Consider the following 13,430-nt stretch of genomic DNA (forward strand, 5'->3'; position numbering starts at 1 on the left):
TTAGATCAATTCAGAAAAGCAATGAATGGTGTTTTAATAAACAGCTGATTCTAGGACTTCTGTGGGAGTTTTCTTTGTACTTAGAACACCAGCTTTTATCTTCAATTGCAACTGGAACATGCATGGAAAATAAACCTTGGAAAAATTTTCAACTGTTCAAAATGATAATGGCCATCATTTCATGTGAAAAGAGTGTTTTCAATGTAGCCCAACAATTACTGCTGCCAGTGGTAACAGATGATGCCATTCCCAGGTCCATTAATATTATTGAAGGACAATATGCCACAAAATAGTTTCTCTGCTAATAACTGACTTCCAGACTTTTGTAACATTTTGGGCCCAAATAGTTTTTAATCAAAATACTATAAATACAAGTTTTTGTTTAGGAGAGAGAAGTTACAAACTGCACAGGTTACAATGGTTAGTACCTTCAGGGTCAAAACTGTACTTACTCAATCCTCAACTGCAGTTTAACAATATTGAAAAGTTACAACAGGATTATTGTCGCATTTAGAAAGACAGAGGGAATGCTGAGGCACACAGTTGATAGTGACCTTTCAGCTCTTGAACCTGGCTGAAGGTTCCCCCTAACTGATCATAAGGATCTTATATAAACACATTTGAATTAATTTCAGCAAAAAACTGTGCTTAATTCAGAAACTAGACCACAGGGAAATGGGGGGGGGGAGAAATAGGTGTGTTGTCAGTGGTAGTCTTCTGCCACTAAGTTAAATTAAGGGTTTACTTTATCTGGTGGTGCTACAGTGGAAATATGGTTTCAGAATGGATCAAAATCCCAACACGGTGGATGTTCCTGCACCAGCAGCTCATCACCACCTTCTCAAAGGCAATTAAGGATAGACATAAAATGCTGCTCTGGCCAGCAATGCTCCCATCCCATGAAAGAATTCTAATGCATCGCCATCCTTCACCTTGAACAGCACAAAATTAGAATGAACAAAGACAACGTTGCAACAAATTGCACATTTGGTTATAGCCAAGTTATGAAAAAATATATTAACTGTTTAAAAGTGGTATGATCCAAAACTATTAACTATATACCATTAACAAGACTATTATCTGCAGTCTAACAATTTTGTTTAACAGTTGGATAACTGCGTAGTTCTGGAAATATTTGTGGGTTCACACTTAGCCCAACAAAAAGTTGGAGAATGGGGAGTGCGGTGGGCCTTCCTTTCTCCTTTGGTCAGTTGCCATGAGAGGGTTTAAACACAGGGTACCTATAATAATTTAGCATGCAAAATCAGAACTTAATGAGACTGATCATTGGTTTATTTTTGAAATAAAATGCAAAGCAAGCCATGCATTAAGGATTGATTTGATTTGAGACAAACTAATCAAAAGTGTGTGCAATGGCTTTGATGAAACTGCCCTTAAAATCTTTACTGGCATTTCAATCGGGGTTTGCAAAACAAAGAACTCATTGTACATGAGCAGAGTGTAGTATCAATAACCCTGGTCTGAGGGACACCTGCCTCCAAATATTCATATGATGGCATCATTGGTCCAAAATAGGGGGAGGGGGGGGGGGGGGGGGGGGGAGAAATTGATGCAAGTTTGGAATGAGTCAACATTCTTCAAGCTGATCCAGAAAGCTAAATTCACAAACAAGTGACAAATGATCTGAAGGGTAGTGGAAAGATGGCAAGCGGTTAGGGCCAATCTGTTCCTCGGTGGGCAAATTCAGCAGCCTATTCACACAAAATGCACGCTGGGAGTACCAAATGTAATCCAAGGTATGGCAGCTCTCGCCCGAGGTTCGTATTTTCCACGTGGTGAATGGAGGTTCCGACTGTCCATCTTCGCTCAGTAACTTATATGCACTGTTCAGATTGAGACTGGATTTAATAAACTGTTTGTAAACATCTTCAGTGGGCTCAGCATTGAAGTCTCCACACACAATAAGGGGAATACCAGCACCATCAGTGATGTTCTCTAGATTCTGAAGCAGATCGCAGCCTTGTGATGAACGGAACCGCTCCCAACCACTGCAAGCTTTCAGGTGTGTTACAGCAACACAAAACATTCTGCTGGTTTCAATACACCGGAGGGTTTGGACAATAGCCACTTGATTGGTCTGCAACATCCTGGCTGCTAGTCTAATTGTGGCACTGTCAACCAATTCAAATCTCTCCCTCAGAAAAAACAAAGCACATCCATCTGGCCCATTGTTAAGTTCTACATCCAAGCAAGGAGACAATGGTTTAGGGAAGAAGGTTGAATGATAGCCTAAACCACTGAGAATTGGCTGGAAGGTGTCAAAGTAATGGTCCACTTCTTGCAGACACAAGATATCTGGGCGGTACGTCAGAATCTCCTCCAGGATAAGGTATTTGCGCTCTGACCAGTTCAAAGCTTCCCTTGGACACTTAATAAAATTGTCCTTCCATTCTCCAAGAGCTGCATCAAAATGAGAGAGAAGAGTTGAAATAAAATTACCAGTTACCTCAATGAAAAAAAATCAAATCAGATTTTATATAAAGTTCAAATAGAAGATAGTAATACACACATGCAATTTAGATTAGGGGTGAAGCATAGCTCAGATGATGTAAAATACACAGCATTCTCCAACCTCAAAGTTTTATTCAACAGTATCAGAGCTACTGGGAGGGCGGGGGAGGGGATTTCTCAATTGAGCAGTACTATTACACTGCAGAGTAAGTAGGGTGTTTGCGTATAACTAAAGGGGCACTGCATCCATGTTGTGGCTCCAGGGCTCAGTCTCAAGTGAACCGAACCCTTTCATACATTCTTTATTGGGTGTAGAGTATATTCAAAGTAGAGCATTGATCCTGGCAGTAAGTCCAGGTTATTTCACTGCAACCGTAAAAACATTAAATACTATTACTCGAGTTTATAAATACTGCATTTGATTGACAAACCTGTGGAAAAATTGCACAGATCGTTTAAGAATTGGCACCTTTTTGCACATGATGGTAAGGTAGAGTGTGTGCCTCATCTAGGGGTTCATTTTCTATGTGAATGAGACAAATGATACCATAAGACCTCCTTTATGGGTGTCGCTATCAAGGCCAGCATTGTTTCCCACCCAAAATTGCCCTTGAAACCGAGTGACTTGGTGGGTCTTTTCAGCAGGTAAGTAAAAGTTAACCACATTTCTATGGGTTTGGAGTCACATGTAATCGAGGCCAGGCACGGACAGCAGATTCCCTTCCCTAAAGGGGCTGATTTAGCACAGCGGGCAAAACAGCTGGCTTGTAATGCAAAACAAGGCCAGCAGCACGGGTTCAATTCCCGTACTGGCCTCCCCGAACAGGCGCCGGAATGTGGCGACTAGGGGCTTTTCACAGTAACTTCATTAAAGCCTAAGCGATTATCAGTGAACCTGATGGATTTTTACAACAATGATAGTTCTCATGGGCACCTTGCAGAGGCGAGTTTTCAATTCCAGATTTTATTAATTGAATTTTAATTCTACCAGCAGCCATGATGGGATATGAGCCCAAGTCCCCAAAGCATTAGCCTGGGCAATCACATCACGATTGCAGCAATATCTCCCCATGGGCATATTTGCATCTAAAACAGCACTGTTGAAAGTTAGTCTTTGGCGATGGGTTGACAGGTTTATGGTGTCCACAAACAGCCATTTGGATGCTCTTGGACACAGTGTGAACAGAAGTTCAAGCTCAGCAATAATGCTTCCTTGCTCAGATAACCCATCAACACCCACTTTCTGGATCCAGGGCAGGGGTCAGTAACTGGACTTCTACTCATGCTGATTTAACTGGGCAGAGTTGGACGGTTACTATTTACCTCAGCACCTCTGCATTGAAGGAGGAAAATTAATCTCAAAATAAAATCAGCTGGGGTTCATCACCACACAGTGCCCCTACTTGGAATTCCACACAAATAGCAGACAAGAACTGCATCAAATATTGTCTGTGATAACCTCTGTTGCCATCTAATGCTGTCTGGGCTGGAACATATACACTAACCATTCGTGCAAGACACTGAAAATGGAAGTGTTCCTACAAGAGATACCAACTTCAGGAGAGAAGAGTTAGAAATGTATTTATTTTTTAATTTAAAGTACCAATTAGGGGCAATTTTGCATGGCCAATTCACCTACCCTGCACATCTATGAGTTGTGGGGGTAAGACCCTCAGAAACACGGGGAGAATGTGCAAACTCCACATGGAAGTGACCCGGGGGCCAGGAGCGAACCTGGGTCCTCAGGGCTATGAGGCAGCAGTGCTAACCACTATGCCACTGTGCTGCCCAAGAGTTAGAATTTAAGTCTTATTGTCATATTAAAATGTCATCATTCACCACTAGTGCAACTGGTTTAATACTAAAAAAGACAGACCTTGCGCTAGAATGTTCCATTGCAAGACCTTGATTGGACGAGAATCACTGGCAAGATTACTTTTCTTTAGATACAGAAAATCGCGCTGGAGTCTGGGTGGACGGTTTTCAAGAGCCTTTTGACATTCTTTAAGGAGATCATTCGGGTCTGTTGGATCAACTGGCTCCAAGTCTGTCTCCACACCATACTCCTGTACCTGTGGTATTCTGTTATCGGTTAAAGCTGGAGCCAGAGCACTGAACAATCTGTTTGTACTGGTTCCCATGGAACACACTAAAGGAGGGAGAAAGAAAAGGAACAGAAATTAGATACTGAAAGCATCCAATGTTGGGTAAGTGGTATGGAATGTGAAACACAATTAGATGAAAATAAAAAACGTGACAAATTTAACATGTTTGACCAGAGTTTTGGCACAATTTCCAGAGACCAGCAGACCACATCTTCCAAGTCCTGCATCAGTATTCCCTATTCTCGTGAAGGCGTTGACTCAGTTGGGATTTCCCATAGATGCTGGCAACTCTCCTCACCATTCTTAACGTTCTAGTGTCAGGCAACTACTGAGAGGCATCAGCCAACGTTACTTGTGCAGCAAGGGGGCACTGGGTACCAGTCAGGTTTGGGATAACAGGTAGATTTTCCCTTTCCTCGTCCCCTAGTCAATTTTAGCATCCATTGTGTTGCTAAAATAGATACCCAACTGCTACTCTGTTGGAGCTTTTCTGCAATTTTCTGCTGCCTTCAATGTAGCCTGACCCTCAAAAGGAGAAACGCAACTTCAGCAGGGTAACCACAAAAAGAAATAGCTTTACAATGTGCGGGGCACCATATCACTCTACCAGTCATCTTTAACCAGTATTTACAGGCAGCATAGAATACAGCAGTGTTAAGACCTCCTCCAATGGCTCATTCGAGTCAAGTCCTGAAGCAAGCAGAGAACAAATTTGCCACCAACAAATGTGAAATGGAAGAAAAAAGAAAAGAGAATCGATCCTTGTTTGAGAATTAATTTTCATGCAGAAATTACGCCCCAAACCATCATTTTTCGTGAATGACTTAACACCACAATATATAGAACATAGAACATAGAACAGTACAGCACAGAACAGGCCCTTCAGCCCTCAATGTTGTGCCGAACAATGATCACCCCACTTAAACCCACGTAACCCGTATACCCGTAACCCAACAATCCCCCCATTAACCTTACACTACGGGCAATTTAGCATGGCCAATCCACCTAACCCGCACATCTTTGGACTGTGGGAGGAAACCGGAGCACCCGGAGGAAACCCACGCGCACACGGGGAGGACGTGCAGACTCCACACAGACAGTGACCCAGCCGGGAATCGAACCTGGGACCCTGGAGCTGTGAAGCATTGATGCTAACCACCATGCTACCGTGAGGCCCCTAAGAATATCCAATTCATTTTTTCCAATTAAGGGGCAATTTAACATGGCCAATCCACCTAACCTGCACATCTTTTGGTTGTGGGGGTGAAACCCACGCAGACACGGGGAGAATGTGCAAACTTCTCACAGACAGTGACCCAGGGCCGGGATTCGAACCCGGGTCCTCAGCGCCGTAGACAGCAATGCTAACCACTGTGCCACCGTGCCGCCTTGCCGCAATTGTACTAATTGACCGAGATCCCATTGCCACCCCCCACATCTGGATTTGAAAAGGTTATTAAAATATGGTATCAACTCCCAGCCAAAATGCGGAGATGTAAATGTTCTCTTTGCCAACTGTAAGGATCTCTACCAAATGTAAGGAACTTCCAAGTTGATGTGAATGCAGAGTGTCATACTGCCCATATTGCCATTCATTTGGCAACCATGGAGAGGGTCTGAGAATATGTCATACAGGCACTCTGTGGATTGGGGTTAAGACGGAATAGAGACAGTTTTACTCTGCACCTGGTTTGCCTAGCACCCGGTCTTGGCAAAATTGGAATGGATAGAGCTGTATCAACAACAGAATCAAGAACAGGGTTTTAAAATATATTCAATACAATTCCTTGCATCCACATAGCCATTTCTGGTTGGCTACATAGCATAGAAATTGCACCGCCAGAATGGAAATTGCACAGCCACCTAAGAACAAGTATTGGTTCTGGCAACCCCAGACAATTGCCACATTCAAGCTTATGACTGTCATGCACATGATCACATTAAGTGGATTGGATTCACTGAATGAAAAAAGACACAGCGAAAAGCCTGGATTAAAAAGAGCATAAATGACACCAACAGCTTGCACAGCATGGAGGTGGCAGTAAAAGTTCCACACTCCACTTAACACAACATCCACTGAGAGCCATTATAACAAGATGCTTCTCTCTAGGGATGTAGTGAAACTGAGGTGTGCCCTGATACAACTTTTCAAATCAGGCTGACCGATTGGCTGAAGCTGCCAAGGAGCTGTAAACAGATTCAGATTGTAAAGTAAAAGTATCCAAAAAAGCGCAAATCTTTTACACTTTAGACAATAATAGGCCTTTGCACTGGTTAGCAGAAAAAGGCCAAAAGCTCCCACTGACACACAAAGCACTAAATTTGGCATTAGTGCCAAATTGCAAAATGTTCATGTAGAAGCACAACTCGAGATGGATCAATGTCATACATTGTACCATAGATACAGTGAATAGTGAGCATGAAAGGGCAGCAACGCATTCCAGTAATTAGTGACAAGTTGATAATTTAAGATCAAGGTGCGCACAGTGTTTAGCACTGCTGCCTCACAGCACCAGGGACCCAGGTTCGATTCCAGCCTTGGGTGATTGTCTTGTGTGGAGTTTATACTTTTTCTGCATGGGTTTCTTCCGGGTGCTCTGGTTTCCTCCCACAGTCCAATGATATGCAAGTTAGGTGGGTAGCCATGCTAAATTGTCCCTTAGTGTCCGATGGTTAAGTAGGATTATGAACTTACAGAGATAGGGCGGTGGAATGGGCCGAGGTAGGGGACTCTTGAAGAGAGTCAGTGTAGACAAGATAGGCAGAAAGGCCTCCTTCTGCACAGTAGGGATTCTATGATCATATTAGTTAATGCTCAGAAATATATTGGCTAAACCAAGCATAACTAGTATAGATGTGAGTCATAATACAGGAGACAATGATTCAGCCCTTGGAGTCCATACCAGCCCTATGGAGAGCAATCCACTGAACCACAGTAAAAACAAGTTGAAAGTTTATAAAGTTCATTGAATGTTTGAGATGACCAATTCACTGGATAACAAATACAAAGTGCCCTAAATGGATTTGCAGAAAGGGGCTCACAAAAGGATTAGCAAAGTGGTTAGTACTGCTGCCTCACGGGACCAAGGTCCCAGGTTCGATCCCAGCTCTGGGTCACTGTCAGTGTGGAGTTTGCACATTCTCCCCGTGTTTGCGTGGGTTTTGCCCCCACAACCGAAAGATGTGCAGGGTAGGTGGATTGGCCACACTAAAGTGTAATATATATATTTTTTAATCATTTGAAGTTGATGACCGTCCCATTAATATATAAATGATTAAACATGTTCGATAACTAGTTATGAAATATTTGGCATGTATTAAATGTATTTAATCTTATTCATGGGTCATAGTGAACAAGCTTGATTTCAATCTTGAAGCCCACCGAGATGCACGGCCCACTCACTAGCCTAGATTGCTCATCACTGCTTTAGGCATACGTTAATGATAGGCCTAGCATGCCTTTCAGCGCCTGGGATAGGGGAAGTTGGAGTAGTTTCATACTGCTCTATCACCAAGCCAGCACTGATATAATAGGCTAAAACAAATAAATTCCAAAGCTGTAAAAATCTATGGTTCAATAGGAGCCCTGCCCACATGCTGCCTTGCAGTTTGAGGGACTTCCCTACTTTCTAGTTCCCCTTCTTTTGAACTTTTAGGACTGACAAATTCATCATCAAACAGCAGCTAAATCGGGATCTTTCATCACTACATAGCTGATCATCACTCCATGTGGTTGATTTACACCCCAAATCATGGGGAGCCACATTCTCATTTAGAAGCTTCCCCGGAGCGCCAGGACCCTAACCAGCAGCTTAACGTCAGTTTGAAAATGGGAGATGGTTCAATACGAACCACACTCAGCTGGGTCCTTGTCCCCTTTAAGGAGCAAATAGATTGAGGTTGAGTGAGAATCGGAGGCAATGAACCTGAGGCAGTGAGTCATTAAACATATTCAATATTAAGAGTATGAGCTGTTCCAAGAATTTTTTATAAAACGCGACCGGGAAGCCATTGGGATCCGGGGCTTTGCCAGGTTGCAGCAGCCCAATACATTTTAAAATCGCTTCCAGGCATAATGGGGAATCTAATTCATTTCAACAGTTGGGATGTGCAGATCATCCAAGAAGTCAGCCATGATCGATTTATCTGCAGGGGGTTCTGATTTATATAGATCGAAGTAATTAGATCTAAAAGCTGCATTGACCTGGAGAGTGGTGAAAACAAGACTGCCACCTTGCGGAAATTTTTTGAAATTTATTTAAGAGCATAGGGTCGGTCTGATTACAAATGACATTTTCTGTAACCTTGAGTCATCTTGATATCAGAACCCGGTGGAGATGTTCGATGCCAGCATTTAAAAAATCCAGCCTGTTTTGCTCCCAATATCTTTTTTCAAACCATATGCAGCAAGTTCCAATATCAAATCAATAGAAAAATGACCCTTGGGAACTTCATATCATAGAACCTACAGCACAGAAGGAGGCCATTCAACCCATCGAGTCTGTACCGGCTCTTGGAAAGAGCACCCCACTGAATCCCACGCCTCCACCCCATACCTGTTACCCAGTAACCCCACCTAACCTTTTGGACACTAAGGGACAATTTAGTATAGCCAATCCACCCAACCTGAATATCTAGACTGTGGGAGGAATGGGAGCACCCGGAGGAAACCCTAGCAGACACGGGGAGAAAGTGCAAACATCACACAGACTGTCACCCGAGCTGGAATTGAACCCAGGACCCTGCCGCCGTGAGGCAGTACTAACCGCTGTGCCGCCACTTCATTCCAGAACTTCATTCTAGCAGATGCTAATTCCCAAAACACATGGGGTACCATCTATTGTTTTAAACAAAGTATTAACTTTTATTTTGTCACTTAAAATTTTTTTTTATTTTTTATATAGAGTACCCAAGTATTTGTCTTCCAATTAAGGGGCAATTTAGCAGGGGCAATTTAGCATGGCCAATCTACCTAACCAACACATCTTTGGGTTGTGGGTTGAAACCCACGCAGACACAGGGGGAATGTGCAAACTTCACATGGACAGTGACCCAGGGCCAGGATTCGAACCCGGGTCCTCAGCGCCATTGTCCCAATGCTAACCACTGCACCACCTTGCTGCCCGGTTTTATCACATTTTTAAAGTATGCCTCAAGAACCCTGCAATTTTGGAGAATTTAGAATCTATTTAACTTGCATTTGTCATGTGAGTGTACCTTTAAGAAATGGCTGTTTTTTATCGAATAACTGTAGTGGGTGTACCTTTAAGAAATGGGTGTTTATTGCTGCAGTGGTGTCAGACTGTGGGTGGAGTTGTGCTGTCTGTCAGCATTTAGTTTCACTGAGAAAAGCTTGGGTGTGTCTGTTTTTTTGGTTTTGTTTCAGTATTGGAGCTGCAGTCAGTCACAGGAGGTGTAATGCTGTTCTCTCTGCCATGTAAAGACTATCTCTTGATCATTTGGTGAATTCAGAGTGATAACTGTTCCCAGTAGTGAATTTAAACCTGATGTGCTTCTGTTAAAAGGTTTTATTAAGTCTTATGGATGGTAAAAGAAAAGTTTAAGTATTACTTGGAAAGTTGTATTCTTTGGGGGTTGTATTTGAATTAATGGTTGCCAAGATGTTCACTGTACGTTTTAAAAAGGTTAACTTGAGTTCATAGAATAAACATTGTTTTGCTTTAAAAAATACTTTTCCATTTCTGCTGTACCACACCTGTAGAGTGGGCCGAGTACTCCCCATACCACAATCTATTAAAAGTTGTGGATCAGGTGAACTCCATGATACACTTTGGGGTGTTTGGCCAACTGTAATAAGTGCAGTAAGAAAGACAATGTATGGAACGTGACAACTTCAATTTGCTGACGGCATTGCCCCACAAACAACAGATAATATGCTTCATTAATGTTGGTCGAGGGATAAATATCAGCCAGGTTACTGGGCATAACTTCCCATCTGGCAAAACCAGGGGCTGGTTTAGCACAGTGGGCTAAATAACTGGCTTGTAATGCAGAGCAAGGCCAGCAGCGCGGGCTCAATTCCCATACCGGCCTCCCTGAACAGGCGCCGGAATGTAGCAACTAGGGGCTTTTCACAGTAACTTCATTGAAACCTACTTGTGATAATAAGCGATTATCATCTCTTCTTCACAATAGTACAAGATTTTTTACATTCCCCTGATAGGATAGAAGAGTCTCCGTTTAATGTCTCCTTCGGATGAGAGCACCTCATACACTACAGCAGTCCCTCAGTATCGTACAGAAGTGCTAACTTGGATTTACTGGAATGGAACTTACCCTTTGACCATGAGCCAGAAGCTGTATAGCAGATGATCAGAAGGACACAACTATATGTTAACATGACTTTCCAAGTACAAGTGCTTCTTCATTGGGAGACAAGGTCAAGAAAGCTGGGGTCTCTGAATCATCTATGACCTCAAAGGGATTTTCTCAGGTCATGATTGAGATGTATAAAATTATGAGGGGCAGTGATAGAGTAGACAGGAAAAAGCTTTTCCCCTTAGTGGAGGGATCAATGACCAGGAGAGACAGATTTAAAGTAAGGTGCAGGAGGTTGAGGGAATGTGAGGGAAAACATTTTCAGCCAGAGGGTGATGGGAGTCTGGAACTCACTGCCTGAAAAGGTAGTGGAGACAGAGATACTAATAACATTTAAGTACTTAGATGTGCACTGGTGATGCCAAGGTATACAAGGCTATAGCCATGTGCTGGAAAATGGAATTAGAATGGTTAAGAGTCAAAGTCATAGAGGTTTACAGCATGGAAAGAAGCCATTTGACCGAACTTGTCCATGCCACCCAGTTTTTACCACTAAGCTAGTCCCAATTGCCCACGTTTGGCCCATATCCCTCTATACCCATCTTTCCCACATAACTCTAAATGTTTTTTTAAAAGACAAAATTGTAGCCGCCTCTGGCAGCTTGTTCCAGACACTCACTACCCTCTGGAAAAAATTGCCCCTCTGGACCCTTTTGTATCTCTCCCCTCTCACCTTAAACCTATGCCCTCTCGTTTTAGACTCCCCTACCTTTTGGGAAAGATGTTGAGTATCTACCTTATCTATGCCTCTCATTGTTTTATATAACTCTATAAGATCACCCCTAAGCCTCCTGCACTCCAGGGAAAAAAGTCCCAGTCTATCCAGCCTCTCCTTATAACTCAAATCATCAAGTCCTGGTAGCATCCTAGTAAATCTTTTCTGCACTCTTTCTAGTTTAATAATATCCTTTCTATAATAGGGTGACCAGAACAGTGCACAGTATTACAAGTGTGGCCTTACTAAAGTCTTGTACAACTTCAACAAAATGTCCCAACTCCTGTATTCAATGTTCTGACCAATGAAATCAAGCAAGCCAAAGGCTTTCTTCACCACCCTGTCCACCTGTGACTCCACACTTTCAAGGAGCTGTGAACCGGTACTCCTAGATCTCTTTGTTCTATATCTCTCCCCAACACCCTACCATCAACAGAGTAGGTCCCAATTTGACCTACCAAAATGCATCACCTCATTTATCTAAATTAAACTCAAAATTCCATTCATCGGCCCACTGGCCCAATTGATCAAAATCACCTTGCAATCCTAGATAACCTTCTTCACTGTCCACTATGCCACCAATCTTGGTGTCATCTGCAAACGTACTAACCATACCTCTTAAATTCTCATCCAAATCATTAACATAACTAACAGATAACAGTAGACCCAGCACTGAGCCACACCGCTGGTCACAGGCCTCCAGTTTGAAAAACAACCTTTAACAACCAAGAATCTTCTGTTGTCAAACCAATTTTGTATCCAATTAGCTACCTCACCCTGGATCCTGTGAGATTTAACCTTATGCAACAACCTACCATGTGGTACCTTGTTAAAGGCCTTGCTAACGTCCATGTAGACAACATCACCTGCACTGCCCTCATCTACCTTCTTGGTTATCCCTTCAAAAAACTCAATTAAATACGCGAGACATGATTTTTCACACAAAACCATGCTGACTGTCCCTATCAGACCTTGCCTCTCTAAATACGTGTAGATACTGTCTTTCAGAATACCTTCTAACAATTTACCCACCACAGACGTTAGGCTCACCAGTCTGTAGTTCCCAGGCTTTTCCCTGTGGCCCTTCTTAAACAAAGGCACAACATTTGCCACCCTCCAATCTTCAGGCACCTCGCCTGTGGCTGTTGACGATTCAAATATCTCTGCAAGGGAACCTGCAATTTATTCGGATACATTTCATCAGATCCTGTGGATTTATCTACCTTGATGCGCTTTGGGGCTTTCAGGATCTCTTCTCTGTAATATGTATACTCCTCAAGACATCACTATTTATTTCCCCAAGTTCCCTAACATCCATGCCTTTCTCAACAGTAAAAACCGATGAGAAATATTAATTTAGGATCTCACCCATCTCTAATGAATCCGCACAGAGATGACCTTGTAGATCCTCAAGAGGCCTTACTCACTCTTTTGCCCTTTATGTATTTGTAGAAGCTCTTTGGATTCTCCTTTGCCTTATCTACCAAAGCAATCTCATGTCCCCTTTTTGCCCTGATTTCTCTCTCCACTTCAACAACCTCTGTACTCAAGGGATCCACTTGATCCCAGCTGTCAATGCATGTTATATGCCTTCTTTTTGACCAGGGCTTCAATATCCCAAGTCATCCAGGGTTCCCTACTTCTACCAGCTTTGCTCTTCACTCTAACAGGAATGCTTACCCTGAACCCTGGTTAACACACTTTTGAAAGTCTCCCACTTACCAGCCATCGCTTTGCCTGCCAACAGACCCCCCCCCCAATAAACTTTTGAAAGCTCCTGTCTAATACCATCAATATTG

General features: G+C 42.8%; 1 protein-coding gene across 3 annotated transcripts in view; it reads right to left on the reverse strand.

The window, feature by feature from the left end:
- Positions 1-331: 331 nt before the first annotated feature.
- LOC119963414 (nocturnin-like) overlaps positions 332-13,430 on the reverse strand; it is a 52,925-nt gene continuing 39,826 nt past the window's right edge. For all 3 annotated transcript variants that reach the window (XM_038792501.1, XM_038792503.1, XM_038792504.1), the window contains exons 2-3: positions 4,349-4,621; positions 332-2,421 (exon numbers count right to left, since the gene is read on the reverse strand). In XM_038792501.1, the coding sequence (XP_038648429.1) occupies positions 1,589-2,421; positions 4,349-4,621 (1,106 nt within the window). In that variant the 3' untranslated portion in view covers positions 332-1,588. The remainder of the gene's footprint in view (positions 2,422-4,348; positions 4,622-13,430) is intronic.

The sequence above is a fragment of the Scyliorhinus canicula genome, chromosome 3 (genome assembly GCF_902713615.1).
Source record: "Scyliorhinus canicula chromosome 3, sScyCan1.1, whole genome shotgun sequence".
Taxonomy (NCBI): domain Eukaryota; kingdom Metazoa; phylum Chordata; class Chondrichthyes; order Carcharhiniformes; family Scyliorhinidae; genus Scyliorhinus; species Scyliorhinus canicula.